The sequence below is a fragment of the Terrapene carolina genome, unplaced genomic scaffold (assembly GCF_002925995.2).
Source record: "Terrapene carolina triunguis isolate 2854851 unplaced genomic scaffold, T_m_triunguis-2.0 Scaffold262, whole genome shotgun sequence".
Taxonomy (NCBI): Eukaryota; Metazoa; Chordata; order Testudines; family Emydidae; genus Terrapene; species Terrapene triunguis.
In genome coordinates, this window is record NW_020664613.1 from 5,144,767 (window position 1) to 5,167,097 (window position 22,331).

Here is a 22,331-nt window from a genome sequence, read left to right on the forward strand (position 1 = left end):
ATATCTGCTGTCCCCTGGGCCACACAAAAAATTACAGCAAAGTGCCCCAACATCTATAGCTAAAACTAACAATTAGGATACACAACTTACACACAACCTTATGTATTTCATAACATTTGTTTGTTATCTTCCCTTGTTCCTAATATCTTAAACTAAATTGGAAAGTGTCTGTACTAGCTGAAATGCATTTACGTAAATATCTGGTGCCTAGGACAACAGCAACAACTTTGCCAATTTCATGTACTAAACAGTGAACTTATAAGCATCTGCTTTAATACATGGCCTGACTTGGGTTCACAGTCCCTGGCTCAGGCCTTAAATCTTGCACCAGGCCATCTCTCCCTACTACGCTGACCTTTTTAATGAAGCACATTAATGTGTTTTCAAATGTCTAGATAGTAGTTATTTTTCAGGTGACAATTTTCTTTGATATCAATCTTTGAAAAACTTTTGAAATGTTTGTTTACAGCAGGAAAAACAGTGTGAGGTTTTTCAGTTAATTCTTTTTTTGATGTCCCTTCTTCCTAATTATTTAAGACATTTTCACCTTGCAGAATAGCCACTGGCTACGAGAAAGTGTGAGGGCATTGACAGTAACTTCACCTAGAAAAACCATTTTGCATTCAAGTATGTCTTAATAAGTATTGTGGTAATGCTTGATGCTAACTCTGCCCATTTAACCAGTGGCTACTAGGTCTATAATACCCTGAGCTGTCAATCTTTTAATTTGCAGAAGCACAAAATCCATTATAGAAATGCTAGAATATATGAAAAAGATTAAAATCTTAAATTAAACTTTTCCCCTGACTGCCAGGAAGGATTTAGAACCCAGCAAGAAGGGAGGTGAATTTGACTGGTATATAATCTACAGCTGATTTTATTGGAAAGTGCCTCATACTCGGCTATAGTTTTGATAGTAGGTATCATTTAAGGTCCTGAATATTCAGTAACATTAGAAATAAGTTTTAAATTGCAAGACAATATTGAAATGGTGAACAAAGTCTTGTGGGAATGGGGTGTTTGTTGAAAATGTTTCTCAACATAGTCTGGATCTTTTCATTTGTCTATTTGAATTCATGTAATTGGCAGTAGGTTAAAAGTCTGAGACTAAGGCTTTAGTAAGTGAATGGTCAACATAATACACTTCATTATCTTTAGATTAGGACTTTGTAAAAGGGCAAATGGGTTCCTGAAACCATACACATTGTGGGATTAGGTTTTCATGAATATTTGCTGGACCTGGGTTTAATCTATGCACACAATTGTAGAGGTCCCCCTGTAGGAGTCCATGTTCTCTGTCAGTCCCACATACCCCTCTTCGAGTCCTGGGATGCACTCCAGACATATAACTTACTTATGTTGTCTTGATAGGGGCTGAGTGACTGGATCCCTCTCATTTCCTACTCCCTGCTGAGTCCCAGTCTTCAGGCCTTTAAGGGAATCTCAGTGGCTTCTCCCACAACATGGTCTTTGGGATGGGCAGTGAGGTGGGGGCCACTGTTTCTTCAGTGAAAGGGTCTTCAGGTGCACAGGATGCACCTGTTCTTCCCACACCAGTAAGGCAATAGCAATAGCAGGGAAACGCTCTGCTGCCAAAACACACACTGCGCACAGGGGCATAGATTCATATAGTACCCCTAAGAGATTAATGGATGTTCCTTCATAGTCGTGAATTTTGGATTATGGGTCACTATAGGCTGTCCATGCTACAAATGTTTTCTTGAAGAAGAAGGGGAGATACAGGGTTAAAAATGAGAGGAGGTAGAGGTTCCCTGTAGAGGCTCAAAAACTGATCTTTTGAGATGGCATGATCCTCTGTGAGTAAACCCTATAGGTCCAGATCACGTAGCCCAGGGAAGCTGAGACCTGCAAGGTTAGTCTAACACTACTTGTGGCCCTTATTCACTTCATGGTTCAGGATAGTCTTTTTCTGTTAGATTTACTTTTTCCATGTATGAATCCGAGGTTTTGCAACACACCTATCAAAATACTGTTGTTTTCCCCTTTTACATCCAGAATTGAGCCTTTATAATAAGGGTTGGCAGTGACTCTCCCACTGAAACAGTCATTTTAATTGATATTGTTTCCAGGAATAAAACTGCTTTTTATTAATCAAGTTTTGATGAAAGGGTAGTTGTCCTTGGTATCTTCCTGTCTATGTATAGCAGGCCACTTTGGCATTGGATCTGCTTATCTGCTGTAATAAATTTGAATCAAATATTCACCCTCGGGATTAATTATGGACATCCTATCAGACAAATTCTCCTTTTTGGGGTTTTAGTTATGATGTTTCAACATCAGTGATGTATCCAAATTCCATAACTTTAGAGAGATATAACGTTTTAAAACTCCTGACCTAGCTAAATGGCAAGGTGGCTGAGCAGTGGTTAAAATGATGGATTCAGAAAAAATGTTTGACACACCTCACTCGCTAAGGAAAATAGGGCTTTATTTTCTGAAATAGGTATCCCATTATTTTTGTGTTACATTGCATCAGTGCACAGACCTCAAAGGTACGGTACATTTCACTGATATGCCACAGAAGGATATGTTACAGTTACTATGGAACAACTGTCAATATCATAGACAGAAACAGAAAGCCTGAATGGGGAAAAAACATAATTTTCCCCAGGCATATCCATAAATGTTATTGATAGGTAGGCAAGTATCCATCCTACATTTAAACTCATTAACACCACCAATAGCTCTCACTGTGACCTAACCCTGCCAAGTGTCTTCAATAGCTATGAACTTCAGCGAAAGCTGACGTCCACCAAAACCCACAGGATCATGTCCTCTGTTGCCAGATTGCCTGTTTCATATGTTAATGATCTTCTGGATTTAAATATCCCCTTTTCTCATATAATAGAGTTCTATTTCACTCCATCAGTCTGTGCTTCCAGGTTTTGAATAGCATGTACAGATTGCATGTTGTGTAGAGTGTTCAGATTTCTACCTATATTCTTCCTGGGGCCCCACCTGGTATTTGTGTACCAGACTTAGGTGTTCTGCTAGCCTGGTTTCTTTTTGCCCCCCTAAGCCTGATATTGTATTAGTTCTCGGTAATAATAAGTATGATCCAATAGATAGCTCTGAAGATTGTAATTCAAAGGAATTAATTCTCCAGATCAGTTTGTTTTGTAGGATAATTTAGTATTTGTGATATGCACAAAACGTGTGTGTTACTGTGGTGGTATAGGCCAAAATGTTCAAACTTGGGCACTTAAAGTTAGATGTGTAAATCCATATTTAGGCACCTAAATAAGCGGATTGATGTTCAAATGTGCTGAGCGCTCAGAATTGTCATTGCCTTCAATAGGAGCAGTGGTTACAGAGCACCTTTCTCAGGGCACTTAATGTAGGTGCTTACATATGGATTTAAAATATTTAACGTTAGTTATCCAAGTATACTAGTTCTGGCTGTAATGTGTGGTACCAGTTCGTTGTTCATAATAACAATTATTTGGCATATTAACCTCTTACTTAGATTTTAATAAAAGACATGACGCTTATTTTTGAAGACTTGTTGGAATACAACTATAAAACTTCAGTTATTTGGTTTAATGGTGGTTGTATTTCACCTTACATTAAGTAGTTTTCAGCAATTGACTTCAAATGGACCTTTGATCACCAGTCTTTAAAACAAGATTGTGATTTTCTTTTTCTCTTTTAAACATATTTTGCTGCAAATTCTACCTTATGAGCTACCCTAGTTTTGAAGTAAACAGGGCTGTCAAACCTAATTTGCTGGGTTTTTTTCACAGAATTGTCCATTATACATTATCCAAATACAACAGCAAAAAACAAGATTTAGTTTGATTGACTTGTCCCATTGCAAAGTGTGCACCTGCTGTGAAATGAAGTTGCGAGGAAAAAAGTGGAATAATTTAACTTTTTTATTTGTAAAGATAATCAGGGTTTTTCTGATTACATCTTAACTTCATAAATGTTAAATAACCTATCAGCATCTAGTTGTTGTAAATTATGAAAAGGAGTATTGCTGAGAATATTAACCAACTAAATCTTTGTTCTTTAGTGAACATGAAAATATGTTATGGCAGGTTGTCATTGTGCTCACGGTAACTTTGACACCAAATAACAAAACTGCCATTTGCACTTAGGGTAAATTGGTTCACTTATGCTTTTACTGTTCCTTTTATTCTGACATAAATTTATGAACTCTGGAACTAACCAAGTCATGTGGTTTCCCAGCTGATTATAACAAATATGCCCATTTCATTTCGTTCAGTCATCAGAGCACCTGCGGTAGATAGTTTCAAACTTGCTGCGGATCTTTTAGGGTATGTCTGAACATACAAAGTTTTTCATTTCACATTTCCATGCATTCTAACTATTCATTTTTTCTCTTTTTCAAAGGGTAAAGTGATCTCTTGGTGTTAGCACTCGGTGAATACTGGGAAGAATTTCCATTTAATATTCCTTTGCATTTTTCAGTGCACTTGTTTTGACATATTTGCACTTTTGTGTTCACTTTCTAAGATAATCTTCCAAATGAGTTTACTGGCATGACCATTCACCAACAAAGTAAATTTTAAGAGCATGTTGTAGACTATTCATGTAAAGTGAATTTTGAAACTGTGATCACAAGCAAATATACTGTATCTTAAGAGGTTATACTCAGTCAGAGAGCATAAACTTATCATGTGGCTTGTACATTTCCCAATATGAGATGTATATGTAAATATAATTTATACAGTGATACAGACATACATGATGCTTTGTGAATATAGAATGGAATAGCTAGTGAAAAAGGACTTATTTCTTATAACTCTAAAAATGATTCACCTCTATCATGGCTATATCCTATAGTACAATGCTGCTTAAAAATCTTGTAATAATACATGTATAAATATACACATAAAGAGTGAGAATTTTAGACACTAGCCTTCATTTATTCCAGAGACAAATAACTGTGAGCAGTCATGATCCTGCAGTCTATCTCACTGAGATGTGTAAGGCCTTGAGTTTTTTGTGGGTGCAGTCAGAAAGATAGAGACTAATTCTTCCCACTGCCAGTGCGGACTTGACATGGACTAAGAGGGGAGACTTTATGTCTCTCTTATGCTAGGGCTCATGTGGAGCAAATCAGCTATAGAGCAGGTAGAGCAACCTGAAGCTGCCCTGCCATGGTGACGCTTCCTGCCATCACTGATGTCCCCTTCCTGCCATCAGGGGTTTCAGCAGAAGCAGTGCAGAACTAGTGAGGTGGGCTCTACAACTGTCAGAGAGGCCTTCTGTGTTGGAGAAACACATCGGAGAGGCTACTTAGAGTCCACGGTGCAGGGGTGAATTCCTCCCTGATGGTACATTCATGCAGCAAAAGCTGTGCACGGGTTAGCCTACCCAACCCAGAGTGCATCCAGACAGTGTAAGTAACAATAACTGTGAAGACAGCACAGTGCAGGCTTCAGAGCAGGCTCACAAGCCAAGTATGTACCCAGGGTCTATGCCAGGCTTATTCTACCTGCTCTGAAGTCCGCACTTCTTCTCTGCTACATAACCCATGCTAGCTGCATTCAAGCTAGCTCAGGTAGGCTAGCACAGCATTTGCTCTTTAGACTTACCCTTATATATGTAAGGGCCAATTTTTCAACCCAGCTTTAATTGGGCATTTATTTTTGTGAGTGCAAAATAGTAGACACAAATAATTACAGATGCAGCCTTGCATCTGCTGCTGTTTGCACTCACAACTTAGGTCACATGCATATACAGGTCCTTCATTTGTGGAATTTAAATGCTTAAGTGGCCTAAGTTGGAAGCTCCAGTGACCCAAAGATCTGGTACATTTTGTGGTCTCGTATCAGTTTCTGTGCTGTTTTTTTGTGTGTGAAAGTATAAAGTAGTTTCTATGGATTTCTTTCCCAAACAAACCTAGGATACTTTATATATATATATATATATATATATATATATATATATATATATATATGGGCACAGATAACTGGAGATTTGGGGGAACTTTAGTACCCTAAAAATGCTGGAATTGCATAAATAAATAAATAAACACTAAGTTTGGAACAGAAGCTCATTTATCTCACTTTATTAAGAGTGGACAAATTTAGTCATGGTACAAAACTATTCACTAAAGCATTAAACATGGGCATAATGAACAACCTACAAATCTGAAAACAATTCCAAACAATGATCTTTACCCTGGGTTTCTTGAAATGAAACATCTATAAGCTATAAATCATAAGTTTTGCCCTTTTATACTTGTAAAGTCATACACTAGCTGAGCCACGACTTTGATCCAAAATGGTAAAATTATGTTTTAATTGGACAATAGAGCACTGACTACACTCACTCACAGCACTGATTGCCGGTAGCACCATAATCATTTTTATCGACTTTACCACTTTGGAAAACAGCTGTTGTTCAGTTTGAGTGAGCAAACTGGGATATTTCTGAACTGACCTTTTTGTACATTGAATACTGGATACCATAAAATCAACTACTTTGAAGAAGGTGTACTTAGGAAATTCCTTTGCTGAATTTGGATAGCTGGGTTGACCTCCCGTATTTGCATTTTCTTGGGAACTTTTCTCTTCCTTGGAAGCTCAGACATTCTGACTATCTGCAATTTTAAATTTATTCTGGTGGATTTGCACCCAGAACAAATTAAAGGTTTCATCTGATTGGATGGACTGAAGTGAATAAAGTGTCATTTTCATAAGAGATTAGCCTTCTGTTGCTGAAACATCCAACCCATATTTAGGTCTTTTCAACCTAGTTCAATACAAAAGACGAAGTTAAATTTTTCCATTTGAGCTGCTAGGTCACTAAATTCAAGTTCTCATTTCAGGATCTCTCATTGCATCCTCCACAATCTCCCACGTTCCACACAGTGGAAGATAGTTCTCAAAAACTGAAGCCAGTGCTACCACCTGGAGAGTATACCTGGTAGGAGAGAGAACCCAGATACCTGGTGATATACTTAACACTTTGAATATGATGTCCTGAAATATAGCCCCTCATTTGTGTGATATTTTTAAATTAACTTTGCAATTTTATAAACAACTTCCAGCGTATCTCTTAGGGGATTGTATTATTTTTAATAGCGTCTTGGCATGCCAAATTCCAAGCAAGCACATGATGAGTATATGTAGCTTGTGGGGTTCTTCCTGTTACAATTGGATTGCTGTCCCTGATACAAGGGGCTTGTCTACATGAGCACTTAGTTCACAGCATGCTGGGGTGTAAATCTACCCTGCAGCGTACTTAGTGTCCATGTGGATACTGCTGCTGCATGCTAACAGTTCCCTAGTATGTTTTGATCTACTCCATTTCAAAGTGGGCTAGATACTTAGTGCATGACACACTAGTGCGGGGTGGATTTATATCCCTGCTTGCCATGACCTAAGTGTTCATATAGACAGGCCCCAAGCCTACCATATTAATGACACCATCATAACATTGTCTGTGATAGGTGTTGATCCTCACTCAGATTAGGTGCAATAATATATCTTTAATTAGATCCCACAGTGTACAGGCAATATTATACAATCTGATGAACTCTTCGTGAACATTCATATAATCATCCATGCATTGCAGGCATAAAAACACTTGCTCTTTCTCAGAAAAATCTGTTGTTGCAGCTACCCTAATTGTATACTGCTTTCCAGAAATTTCCCTCATGATTTTAAGTCATGATTTCCATTATTTCACTTTGAATATCTGGATTGTGAATTTGTTTAAACCCTTTCTCAGCCACTTTGAAATATTAGGATCTCATTTTGCCTGCAAACAAAGCAGTTGGAAACAAAGTCCATTTTGCCTGCAAACAAAGTCAGTCTCTCCACTTAAGGGCTTATTTTCAGCTAGATCAATCTAATAGCCTTGCAGCGTACGTCCTTGTGTAGCAAGATAATGTATACTACTTAGTATTCTATTAGGATCTTCCTGTTTTCTTCTTTCTTCTGAGAGTACTGATAACTTAGCATGTCAACATCATTCTTTGTGGTCTTTTGAAGAATATCAACTGCTTTTTGGTGATATGAAGAATTTTGGTGCCTCTCAAATTTGTCATCAATCTTTTTCCAATTAGTGAATCCAGTGTGTTGAAAGGTTCATCTTTTGTACTGTGCCTACAACATACATTCTTACCAGCTTCAGAATAATGGAGCCACTGAAGATCATCCAACGAGGATAAGCAGAAGGAATGGTCTCTTTTTCCAAAGTTTTACACAGAGAAAGACAAGTCATGGTTGATGAGAGGTGTCTCAGAAATGCTAACAGTCTCAGGACACTGCCATTTACTTCCTGTTACAAGTAACGGTGGAGACAGTCCAGTAATGCAACCTGCAGAAGTTGATTTACTTATTATTGAAAGTGTAGTTTCCTCCTTTTTAATCAACCACGTTTTAAAATTATTTCATTTTAGCACCTTGAATGTAGACACTTTGGTTTTGTACTTCACTCAGTCAGTAGTCACTTGGTAAGAATGGCATAGGACTGCACAATTTAAAAACACACACAATACTCTCTGGCAAACTAAAACATTTAAGTGGCCTCTTGGTTTTATATAGTGACTGTGTTTTAATAGTGATACTCAGACTTCAGTGGTTCAGGAGCCAAATTAGAGAGCAACACTATCCAAAAGAGCGATAGTAGTGTGAATTCATTGTTTCATTTACTATATTCGCATTTAAACACTATGAGGGAAAATATTTAGTGTTTTTATTTATGTATATACACCAATCAGGATGCTTTTACTATGTTATTAACCAATTGTAGCTGATAAAATAATAATACTTGGTCAGTCATTTTTGCTGTGAGAATAATTATATATCATTCATATATATAATAATTCTCACAGCAAAATGACTGTCCGACTATTATTATTTTATCGACTACAATTGGTTAATAACATAGTAAAAACATCCTCATGCTTAATAACTTAGATTGATTAATAATTAAATCACACTGTTTCAAAATCATGTGCTGTAAAGAGCCACAGGAGACACATTAAAGAGCCAGTTGTGGCTTGCAAGCCTCAGTCTGAGTATCACTGGTCTAGAATTGGCAGAATGAAGAAAGGGAACAGCCTAAACCCAATTAGTTTGTTACCCTGGATAACAATGATTTTATGAATCCCCTGGAGACTAACATGGAAAAGACTATAAATAAGATGGCAGGTGGAAGCCCTTTGACCTGAGGCATGATGGGACTGGGGTCCAAGTCTGCTAAAGGACAGCCAAGGTCTTCCTAGAGAGAAGGGGTCTTCCTGGACAGAGACAGAAAAAGAGGATCAGTAGCATCATGAGAGAAGTGGGAATGTGCTAATAAAGTTTGCAGATGATACAAAGCTGGGAGGTATTGCCAATACAGAGAGGGACTGGGATATCCTACAGGAAGATCTGGATGACCTTGTAAACTGGAGTAATAGTAATAGGATGAAATTTAATAGTGAAAAGTGCAAGGTCATGCATTTAGGGATTAATAACAAGAATTTTTGTTATAAACTGGGGACGCATCACTTGGAAGTAACAGAGGAGGAGAAGGACCTCGGAGTATTGGTTGATCACAGGATGACTATGAGCCGCCAATGTGATATGGCCGTGAAAAAAGCTAATGCGGTCTTGGGATGCGTCAGGCAAGGTATTTCCAGTAGCGATAAGGAGGTGTTAGTACCGTTATACAAGGCACTGGTGAGACCTCATCTGGAATATTGTGTGCAGTTCTGGTCTCCCACGTTTAAGAAGGATGAATTCAAACTGGAACAGGTACAGAGAAGGGCTACTGGGATGATCCGAGGAATTGAAAACTTGTCTTATGAAAAGAGACTCAAAGAGCTTGGCTTGTTTAGCCTAACCAAAAGAAGGCTGAGGGGAGATATGATTGCTCTCTATAAATATATCAGAGGGATAAATACCAGGGAGGGAGAGGAATTATTTAAGCTCAGTACCAATGTGGACACAAGAACAAATGGATATAAACTGGAATTTTCCTCCAGGGCAGATTGGGAGAGGCCCTGGGGTTTTTTCACCTTCCTCTGCACCGTGGGGCCCGGGTCACTTGCTGGAGGATTCTCTGCACCTTGAAGTCTTTAAACCACAAGTTGAGGACTTCAATAGCTCAGACATAGGTCAGGGGCTTGTTACAGGAGTGGGTGGGTGAGATTCTGTGGCCTGAATTGTGCAGGAGGTCAGACTAGAAGATCATAATGGTCCCTCCTGATCTTAAAGTCTATGAGTCTATGAAAAGGAAGGAAATAGCCAGCCTGGCCACAAAACCAGTGGGAGAAGTACAGACAGGTTGAGCCTCACCCAGGCACACACAATTCCTCTTCCCAAGAAGAGGACTCCCTGCTTGCTGAGCCATTTCCCAGCTAGGGAAGAAAAGAGACAAAGCCTGCTTCAGGAAAGACCTTCAACTCAGCCCCAGCTATCAAGAACCAGTTGATATCCCAGGGGAAATGGACCATTAGAGGACTGTGCCCCCAACTGAGCTGAAGAGAACAATCTGTCAGTTATCTGGGACTATAGCCACTACAGTAATTAGAATAAAAAAAGATCATCAACAGCCATTACTGTATTATTGTTTAACTCTAGGCCCCACTTCCTCCAAATAAAAAAAAAATTGTCTACGCTCTGTTGCGGAGTTGAGTCACACTCCCATAGACATTCGATAGTGGCAAATTTGCATTGATTTCAGTGAGCCTGTACACATCAACAGAGGTTCTCATGAAACAGATTTATTGAAGTGTATTGCTTCTCAGATATATTTTCAGAAATTTCCTGTTACACCTTTTCCTGTTGGGAACTGCAGTCCGATTTTATTTGTGTTTATATTTAAATAATTTTGGTTTCTAAAACGAAGTCACAACAGGGGCTTTTACACAAAGTTGCAGATAATCAATGCTTCTTAGGATTTGACTCACACTGTTATTAAACAACAATTATCCTGTGTACTATTTTCTATCCTATAACAGGGATATTCAACACCAATATGCCTTTGGAATATAATGTCTTACTAAATGCTGGCAGTACCTCACCATTGGTAAGACCAGTAGGGCGTCCTCATTTTGTCCTTGTGGATGGCCTGGATCCATACACACAGTACGAGATAAGGATACAAGCTTGCCAGAATGGTAAGATGGCTTCAGATGTTTCACTTGCATGATCGACAGAGAGAGCAGTTTTGCAAAATAGATTCAGTTCAACAAAATAGATATCTTATTTCTAAATTGAAGTGAAATGTTTACCCAGTAAAAATAAAGCCTAGCACTGTGGAGCATTATACATTTCCCTATATTATATCATGAATATTTTAAGTGGAGATTAAGCTCTCTGTATTTCTGGGAATATATCCTGTTTTATCAAATGCTTTATGAGAATAGCTTAAGTGTTTTTGAAATATCTTGCTCCCCGTAGGAGAAAATCCTTGCCCCAGTGGTGTCAGTTGCTCCAGTATTTGGCTTATAAGGAGTAATAAACAATAACAAAAAGATAGCTGGAAAGCCCAGATAGTATATAGAAAACATTCACTTTCTACTTCCTTATTTAAAGTTATTGGGAATGTTCACAATCTGATCTGAGAAAGAAAATCTTGTCATGTGGCAGACAGGGCCTGGTTCTCTTCTCCCTTATGCTGTTGTATATCAAGAGTAACTCTGTTGAACTCAGTGGGGTTACACTGGTTTAAATTAGTACTTAATTATGAGGTTAAGCACTTATTTGAGGCACCAATTTATTTCCTACACACAAACTTGCTATTATTTCATTGTTACTTTAAGTAACTGACTTCAGGCATGCTAGATCCTGAAACTCAGCCTTAAAGAAAACTGTGAAAGAAATATGGAACATTTGCTATTGCCTTTAGTGGGAGCAGAGTCAGGCCAACACTAAACACTTTTAAAATTCCCATCCAAAGTCTTCAAGCTTCTTCCATTGCTATTTTTGTTATTGTGCCCTTCATTATGGGACTTTGTTACACATTCTAAAGGCCAATCTCAGATAACTGGATCAGGGCAGCTTGGCAGCTATGATGTGACACAGACTGTATTTAAAAATACATATTAAACACTTTAAAAAGGAAAATGAATAATTAATTGGTTCACTTTTCACACATTGAATGCTCGTATTACTACTACCTTTACTTCACATCATGATACACTCCTTTTCCTTATGGCTAAAATATCTAAATTAGAAACCTCTGCTTTTATCCAAAGAAAATAGCCACTGTATATTCAGATTAATGAACAACTTTTGTTCCCTACATTTCCATGCTTTAGACAATTAAAAGATCCCTTTTTTGTTGTTGTGGAAAACTTTGACCTTTTAAGTTAATTTCTGATTTTCTTCCCAGGTGGCTGTGGAGTAGGCAGTCGGACATACGCAAGGACTTCCGAAGCACCCCCTAAGGAACTGAATCTACCTATAGTTAGGGCAACTGGATCTGGAGTAATAGAAGTAAAATGGTTACCACCTAGGAAACCAAATGGAATCATAATTAACTACTTTATTCACAGGTAGACATTTTTATACCTCTATATCATCCCCTTGCATTTAGTCTTAATAAAGCATTTACTTAAGTAGTCCAAGTAATATTGGTATGTGAACATAGTGTTTAAAAATGTACAGCATGCTGTTTGAGCCATGAAGCGAAGCGTTGCCTGGTTTCTGGCTTTTTGAGTGTTACGTTAGGAGGATATTCGTCAATGGATTGACAAGTTGCTGATAGGAACTTCAACACAGTTTGTAATCTTGCTCCATGTTGGAACTACCATAAATGACAGAGGCAAAATAAATGGATGAATGGAACCATATGCTTGTAGACTTGGTGCAAAATGCCTTCTAACCACAATTAGGTAGAAGATGGCAGTTGGAAAAGAGCCAGTTTTGACTTGGGTAGGAGGTAGAGTGCATCTGAACCAAAGTAATGATGATGTAGTTGGGTTACTGAGTCAAAATTGAAGCCAGAAATTGGAGACAGGTAGTCAAAGACACAGAGAGGACACAGAAGGTACTCAAACATAAATGAATGTATACTATATGGCTGCTTAAATGCTGACCTCGGAATAGGTGAGGTGTTAGTTACACTGATAGGAATAGGGTCATACTAGGCAGGACTAGTGGTGGTGGGCCCTCTGTTTAAGCATTTAAACTGAATCAGGGTGTTTTGGAGATCACGTATATTATTTGCCAGAAATAATTACATTGGGGTAGTATTACAGTGCTCTTCCAGTTAAATTACACTGATGAATGTCTCCTAGTGTTAATCTATGCCTCCCTGTCAAACCTCTGCTCCATAGTCTGCTGGCTCCCATAAGACTGACTGGCATGTCCTTGTGGTGCTCTAGATCTCCTGAGCCCAGCGTGCAGCCTTTTCTACATAGTTAGCTGTATCTTGGAAATCTGGCTCTGCAGGAGTCTGTACTCTGCAATCAGCTTTGTGGAAGCCAACTGGTGGGCAATCCTTATTAATGTAATGTGGTGGTTTGGGGACGCAGAGCATAACCTCTGCACTAGAGCCTGCCAGCTCTGAGCAAACCAACTGGCATGCTCATGCATCAGGGAAGCTTGCACAGCAAGCCTTGAAGTCTGAGCTCCAGATTCTCTCGTCTCAGAACTTTCTGTCTCCAAGCCTGTGGAGCTGGCTCCCCAAGTTTTCTGAAGCCAGGATTTTTCAAAAGCTTCAGGTGTCCCCCAGGTCCTTTGGATATTGGGAGGTTGCATTGTATTGCAGTTGTATATAGGGAGAGGGAATTTCCAAAAGAGAGCAAGTCAAATTCCTCTTAGCGGATGTTTGAATGTGTAAGAATAATTAATGTAAATTCACATTTGCCTTAAATATATTAGCACTGAGTCTCTAAAAATGCCTGATCTCTTTAAATACCTTTTTCATCTGCTCACTGTTAATTGTATGAGAAAAACACATCAAGTCTCTACTCCTTATCAAAGGAAATAAAGTATCTGTTTTAGCCCAAGACGTGGCTTCACTCTGTTGGTTTTGTAAATAAAGCTGATGATTACGGTTTCTATTCCATGGCAGCCATAGAAGGGGAAAACAGGAAATATAATGCAGAAAGCCTGCTTCAATGAAAAATACTGTAAATTGAATTTGACAGCATTTGATGGCATTTGATTATTCTAGTCACAGCCAAACAATGATATAAAGAGTAATATGAAACAGAATGTGTTACTGCCTAGCAGACTCAAAAGCAATAAACCTTCCTCCAATGTGACACAATCACTTCACAATCATAATTGTAGCCTGTTTGATACCTCTGAGTACAGCAGAAGGGCACTGACTGACATAGATACATTTTGTTTTTTATTTAAAGTGAAATGAAAATGGCGCACTGGGGCTCCAGATACAATCGTTATATTCACCTACATAGGCATGAATCACTTGGCAGTTATTTCAGCTGAAGTTTAAATGTGCTTAGACAACAACAATATCAAATCTTTCTCAGATAGCTGCAAAAAAAATCAGAAATTTGTAAGGACAGAAATGGGATGTAAGCATATAGTTCTTTGTCATTCTGTAGCCACACGTAGGCTTATATTGTTATAGCAACAAGACTGCAGTATTTCTGGAGGAGGTTATGGCATGTAATTTCTTCTTCATCATTTGCCTCTTCCTTGCTATATCTCCACCAAAACAAATCCATTTAACTCAAAACATTGAATGTTTGGGAAACCTTCATGTGGAGATGTTTCTATTAAAATTGCAGGAGTTTTACTTGCCTGTAGAATTATAAAAATGCTTACAAAATAATTGTAATTCTGCCATAAACATTTGGGGTGGGGAAGTGTAATTGGTTGTATTTTACCTCTGACTAGTGGGACAGCTGTAAACATCTCATAGAATAGAGGCAGTCACATTTTTTTCAACAAGGACCACAACTTAATAGAGACTGTCTCGTGAACCACCTCCCCTTTCATTCACAATAATGCAGTCCACTGCCCCTCGCATTCAGTATTATATAACATCTCTGTGACAACCACAGCAGTTGCTAGCCTGGAAAAGGAATATTAGGGAAGTAGTTTAATGTATTTCTAGCTGTCTTTTAATGAGATGTAGTAACTGGAAACAAGGTGAGCTGGCATCATGTGATCACCAGTCACCAAGTGCTCTGTGGTCCTCAGTTTGAGAACTGATCATATAGAAAAAAATTACCTATAAAATTAGAAATATGTGGGGTCCAATTCAGATCTGGTTTAAGCTGGTGCAACTTCAGTGGAAGTATCTCAGCTAAATTCAGCAGGGATGAATTATTTAGAAAATAAATATAAGTGGGATAACAGTGTAACTTGCAAAGGCCTGTCATTCAGTAAGTGTGCAAAATGAGTCTAGGGGAGAGGGAAAGGGGTTTAACAGAAAAATTAACAGTAGTAGTTAAGATACAGCAAATGCTATGGGCTGTTGACAGCTGTGACTTGCTCTTCCTTATTCTTCCCTTTGGAATGTCAGTTATGCTTATTTTTCATACCCACTGAGTGCCCGTTTAGTGTTAGTTACACCACTTTACTACTCCCCGTATTGTTTACACTTGATGTGCAGCTTACTAGACACTTAGATGTTACTGTGATATAAAGACCTATATTGATGGCTATATTGACCTCTGTGAGTGCTGCATTTGGCTCATGATGATTATCATTTTTATTTGTAATTAATATAAACCATGGTCTAAATTACTGTTTTAATGTGCGCCCAACTCATGTCCTTTTTTTTTTTGGTATATGTTTCCTACATCAAAGTCCGTATTTTTTTAAAAAGAAACACAATATAAATTTCTGGAGGTGTGTCACGATTGAATTATAACTAGTTGCACTGCATGGAAGATAGTATTAGGGTGCGTTGTGAAGCACATTGTCCCTGCAAAAACTTGTAGGGGCATTTTGCCTCAGGCCTGTACAATGCTTCCAAGAGTAGCCCCTCACCACCTGGGCCTAGGGACAACATGCAGCACTAGTCCATGTTCTCTTTTGACTTTGTGAGGATTGGGGTCAGGATGGGACATGGCTCTGAAGGCATATTCTGAGCATGGCCCCAGAGGCAGAGCTGGTGCATCCAAAAGTACAAGGATTCACTGACTATCTCCCACCACCATGTAAGGGAGGGGAAGAGCAGGTGCTGTAGTCACTGTTGCAGCCTTGTGGTTGTAGTAGTAGCTGTTTAGTCATCTGGCATGGAAGATGATGTCCCGTCCTCCCGACCCCTGCTAGAGCTTGGTGTGGGCCAGGGAGGATTTGCCCAGTGCTTAATTTGTAATGAAAGAGGTGCCGAGGGTCAAGCAAAGAGATGCTGGGACTCAAGCAATGATTTACTTTCATAACTGATGCAGCAAGCCCAGAGGTGCCGGGGCTATGAACTGCCAAGCCTAGAGGTGCCAGAGCTCAGGCCTGGCAAGCCCTGGAACAAATTAAGCACTGGATTTGCCCTTTATAAAATAACTCTCTCTGAACATCTTTAAATTGAGCATAGGCAGCAAATCAGAGTGTGCAGATTGAGACAGCTTCCAGCTCCTGGAAATGTTGTTTTCCTATGCAGCTCACTGTAGAGAAGAAACACTTCCAGTTAAATGAGCAGTTGAATCTTAAATCTTAAGTCGATTGAAATGATTACAGACTGTTCAACCACTTCTGTTCAAAGTTTATTCATACATGAAGATATTCTGGGTTTTAGCACCACAGATGGAACCATTTACCTAACCATAAGTTTCATTCATTAAATATTCAGTAGTAATAAGATCTAAATACTTAACCAGACTACAATGTTCAGCTTTGCTTGCGGCTGAGCTTACAGTTGATGGCATATTTGATCTGTCACTGTGGAGTAGCTGTTTCTCACAGAATTTCTAAAATGGTACTAAACATAAATTTGTGAATTCTAGGAAGTGCTTTAATGGTTAATTAAATTGTTGTGCTAAGCAAGCCCAGATACCAGGTATTAAAGATAACTTTATTACACTTAAAATGACACCACTTTTTTACTTCTCTTTAGGAATATTTGTAAATACATTGGGAGGAGAGCACAGTTATAATATATTGTTATTTATAATTGTTTGTGATGGCATAGGTGTGCATGACACTTTGCAGATAGAGTTGTTGCAGTCGTGCTGGTCCAAGGATATTAGTGAGACAAGGTGGGTGAGATAATGCCTTTTTATTGGACCAACTTCTGATAGTGAGACAAGCTTTTGAGCTTATGCAGAGCTCTTCTGCAGAGAAACTAACTCAAAAAAAGAGGGTCACAACTAAATAAAAGGTGGAGCAGATTGTTTAGCATAAGTAGTTTATGCATATTTCAAGGGACCATTCAAGGTGAAGTGGCCCATTAACACCCCTCCAGTCATAGGGAGGAAAGGGAGGGGGAGCAGCTGGAGTGGGGGTTAGTGGGTTACAGATGTTGTAATAAGCCATAAATCCAGTGTCTCTGTTCAGTCCATGATTATTAGTTCTAGCAGAGTTACGAATTTAAGCTCCCAGGCTCAAATTTTGCAAGTGTTGCGCAGGTTTCCTTTGAGGATGAGCACAGGTATGGAGTGATCGCTTTGTGAAAAGTGCTCACCCATAGGTGATGTGGTGTTTTTGTCTTTTATCATTTTCCTGTGTGAGTTCATTCAAGAGTGTAGTGATTGTCTGGTTTCACCCACATAGTTGCTATTGGGGCACATTTAATGCACTGGGTGAGGTTGTGATAGGTCTGTGTAGAACCCGTGGATCTTCAAAGTTGTATTGTGCAGGGCGTTGATCATTGTAGCAATGGAGATAAGTCTGCAGGTTTTACATCTGTTGTTTTGGAAGGGTCTGGCGCCGCTTTGCGTTGTTGTGTCCTGATCTGTGGGAACACGCCACTGATGATGAGCTTGAAGAGGTTGGAGGGTTGTTTGAAAGCCAGAAGAGGAAGTTCAGGAAAGATTTATTTCAGGATGGGGTTCCCATCAAGTATGGGTTGAAGTTGTTTGATGATACACTGTATGGGTCCCACTGTGGGGTGGTAGGAAACAACTAGGTGTGTGTGTTCGGGGGGAGGGGAGGATTACTTCTGTACTGAAGCAAGTTCTCTCAGGGTATTTGAATGGCCTGTTTCATGATGTAATCTACTTCTCTGGTGGAGTGTTCTTGTTTGGTAAAGGCGGTTTTGAGTATGTTAAAGTATATATCCTGGACTTTCTCCTCAGAGCATATTCTGTGGTAGCTGAGTGCCTAGCTGTAGATAATAGATTTCTTGGTGTGTTTGGGGTGGTCACTATATCTATGAAGGTAGATGTGGTGATCCAGAGGTTTCGGATATAGGTGTCTGTTGGGTTCCATTGCTGAAGCTGATTGTGTTATCCAGAAAGATGATGCTTGTGCGGGAGAGTTCTAGAGAGAGAGTTTAATGGACATGTGGTGGTTGTTGAAGTTAAGATGGAAATCTGTGAATCTGTGAGGGAGTTTAGGTCATCTGTCCAGAGGATGAAAATATCATTGAGGTATCTCAAGTATATCATTGGTTTTGTGGGGTGTGTTTGCAAATATACACCCACCTTGTCTTGATACAATTATCTGCTACACTTGATTTTAAAAACCTATGGACAGGTTCTTTGTCTTCTGAGGTATTTCTAAGATACCTATCATGAAGGTACCTAAGCACTGCAAGAAGGAAATACATCTTACCATGTGGAGCGGGGTGAATAAACAACAGGAGAGAGGAGAAGGTAAAGTATGCATCCATCTTTTGTAAGGGTGCACTTCACATTGATGAGCACAGTAAATGACATCTGAATGATAATTCTGCATGTGTTTTTAATCTGACATGGAGTAAAGTATGAAAAAATCAAACTCATGGTGCTATGCTGCAGGACACTTGATGAAGTATGGCTTAGGGGTCAATGTGTAGGTCCACTCATCACTCTCTTCCACCTCATCAAAGGCTCCCACTTCTTATTTTAGGGGCAGCTAGAGAGCCTGTCCTTCCTCCCCTTCACCAAACGCCATCACCAGATCTTCAGTATCAACATGGTTTGTGGTTGGTCACTCCCCCAATCTGGAGGAGTGAGACCCAGAAAATCTCTTTGCTTTTCTCTTGCTCCCACCCTTTAAACTTTACAATATCCTGGGGTTGGTACATCCCAGAGTTTGCTGGAAATTCTCCCATTTCTTGCAACTGGGAAAAATATGGGAGCAGGGTGTTTGTCTACATGTCTAAGGGCAGACACATCTGTGTGTGTACTTATGAATATATGTGCACATGCACAACTATGTACATTCTTTGTTTATATTTGTATAAAATATATCAGAATCTAATATTACAAGCACCTGAGATTGCTAGTATTTTTTTAATAGTTTTGTTGATTTTTTTATATCCTTAAAAATAGTGACTAAAGTTGGACTAACAAAATAAAAGCTGACAGAATTATTGAAATTCAGATTTTTATCTTGCCAAAGAAATGTTCTTCAGCCAATGTGCATGTGAAGTAGTGATGACACCTGGTAGCCAGACAAACCAATTCCACTCCTGTGATTTTGCCGTATTTGTGATACAAGTGACAGATAATGTAATTTGCTTTTTTGTTTGTTAGCATGCAGGGATAAAATGGTTTTATTTAATGTGAAGGCAAAGGTTTCAGTTAAAAGTAAGGAAAATACCAAAATCTGTGTGAGGTGCAGCACAGTTTTCACTGAGATTTATCATAGTCTTCAACCACCAGGTTTCATTCCAGACAAACATTTTTATTCCTAGTAAAGGTAAGTGATTTGGCAACTTCATCTAGAAACTTATGACCTGCCTTTATCCATCAACTCTAAATTAACATGCTAGTGGGGCCAAATTGTAAAAGAGAAGCTGATCACCTGTAACCTCCCTTGAAACTTAGCAGAATCTCAGGATTTGCCAGTAGCAGAGCTACCTCTAACTGGACATATTAAGTGCATATGTGTGGACAGTGACGAGTCTTCATTTGCTGACATGTGAAAGTGCTTCAAAATATTTTAAGTAGAAAATCCCTTTGAAAAAGATACACATTTATATTATGGGACAGCACTATGGATCATGTTTTCTAATGAGCTTTTACAATTACATCTGGAAATTGGATGTGCTCAGTCTGACTGAGAACCCCAATTTCATCCAGAAATGTGATTTTTTTTTCACGTGTAAACTGGAGTACAGGCAAAATGTATAGGCACAGTTTTAAAGGACTGTTTGAATATTTGTCCCTTTGTGTTCTAGGCCAGTGGTTCTCCACTGGGGGGGCAGTAAGCAGGTTTCAGGGAGTCTGCCAAAATAAACCTACGAGCAAGGTTTGTGTTAGACTCGCTAGGGCCCAGGGCAGAAAGCCGAAGCCTGAGCAACTTAGCTTCACGGGGCGCTCTGTGGCATGAGGTCCCAGGCAATTGCCCTGCTTGCTACCCAGTAGCACTGGCTCTGGCTTTTAATCTACTGGATGTGCAGAAAAACAGTTGTTGTGGCACAGGTGAGCTGTGGAATTTCTATAGCATGTTAGGGGAGCTTCAGAAAGAAAAAGCTTGAGAACCCCTGTTCTAGGCAACTAATTGCTTTCAATAATAAAGTGGGTCAAAATTGAGTGTCGGGGTTAGACTCCTAAGTCCCGATTTAAGTACCTAAATAAGTGTCCTGATTTTCAAAAATGTTGAGAATCTGCAACACTTGGAAGTTAGATAACTTGTTTAGGTGACTAAATATGGATTTAGGGCACTATGGCCTCAGTTTAGGCACTCATCTTTGAAGCCCTAGGCCTGGAGTGTTCTCTAATAAAGGACAAAGTGCTATTGCAGTGCTATTACAGTAGTATTGATTGAGTTTTCACGGTTTTCTCCTACTTAATGGCAAAGAGAAATTAGTTATTTACCTTTTTCCTTGAAAGTTTTTTCAATAGTCAATACCTGACATAGGCTGATGACTTATAAGGCAAAATAAGGAGGGCAGTTCCTTGACTATACAATGAATAGAGATAAGATCTGTATTATTCTCAAGTATAGACTGAATTTAGGACTTGTACTTCAATATCATCTGACTGTGTTTAAGTCACTGTAAGCTTTAAATGGACTGGTTTTATTTGTATTTCAGACGTCCTGTAAACACTCAAGAGGAGCTGCTTTTATTCATCTGGTCTGAAGGAGCCTTGGAATTTATTGATGCTTCTGATGCACTGCAGCCATTCACTATCTATGAATATCGTGTCAGAGCTCAAAATTCCAGGGGGTCAGTGGATAGTCTGTGGTCTTCAACACAAACTTTGGAAGCTCCACCTTGGGGCATGCAAGCCCCTTGGGCACAAGCTACAAGTGCATATTCTGTGCTGCTGAACTGGACCCAACCTATATCTCCCAATGGGGTTATTTCTCAGTATCGTGTGGTCTATCAAGAGAAACGGAGTGATCCAACGTTTAGCATCCCAGCTATTACAGCATTAACTGTAACGGTAAGAACTTGATACTAAACCAGTGTTCAATTAGTTTATGTTCTGGTTTGACCTGTGTTACTTTAAAATGTTGATATAGGGCCATTTTTTTCCATTAGGTGCCTGAAATTAGCCTTTGGACACCTAATTTACATTCATATATATCCAGTGTATGCATAACAGCTACCCATGTAGATGTCTAGTCATTGATATACAGATGCTAATGTATGATTTTGAGCACAAAGTAGTGTTTTTCTTGCGTAAATAGGTGTGCATAGCTACTTGTGTGTACCTCACTTTGCAAATGTGGTCCTAAATCTTCTATGCAATTGTTCATAGATTCCAAACCTGAAGGCACCATTGTGATCATCTAGTCTGAGCTCCTGTATAATACAGGCCATAGAATTTCCCCACAATAATTCCTTTTAGAAAAAACATCCAATGTAATTTTTATTCTTTTGTTGTTTTAAGAGGCTGCTCATAACAAGCTAAACAAAATCAATCCCACTTGGATTTAATGTTTTTATTAATCTGAAATCAATGCTGGTTTAAGCATGACATGAAAATTATTGTTAGTTCTACATATGTGATTTATTTACAGAATCTATGAAGATTTGCCTCATAGCTCTTCTGAATTAGAAGCAAATCAACTATTACAGGCACACAAAATACATAATAATAATAATAATACTTCTATACTACCATCTACTTAAAAGTGCTTTACAAACATTAATTAATGAAGTCCCATGGAGGTACTATTATCTTCATTATGTGTAAACTGAGGCACGGGATAATGTGATTGGACCAAGACCATGATGTGAGTCAGAGGCAGAGCTGGTAATGCTGTCTATGATTACTGACTAGTCCTCTCCTCTAACCATTCACTTCAAATCTTTCTATAAGGGATACTTATAGAGCTGCACTAGACTATATAATGCAATGTCAGCTATTGCATTTG

At 38.9% G+C, this 22,331-nt stretch overlaps 1 protein-coding gene across 1 annotated transcript in view; it reads left to right on the forward strand.

Annotated features, from left to right (window-relative positions):
• Nucleotides 1-22,331, forward strand: part of USH2A (usherin) — a 558,238-nt gene that overhangs the window by 457,666 nt on the left and 78,241 nt on the right. Inside the window, exons 58-60 of the mRNA XM_026657662.2 lie at nucleotides 10,952-11,110; nucleotides 12,328-12,490; nucleotides 21,040-21,394. Coding sequence (XP_026513447.1) covers nucleotides 10,952-11,110; nucleotides 12,328-12,490; nucleotides 21,040-21,394 — 677 coding nt within the window. The remainder of the gene's footprint in view (nucleotides 1-10,951; nucleotides 11,111-12,327; nucleotides 12,491-21,039; nucleotides 21,395-22,331) is intronic.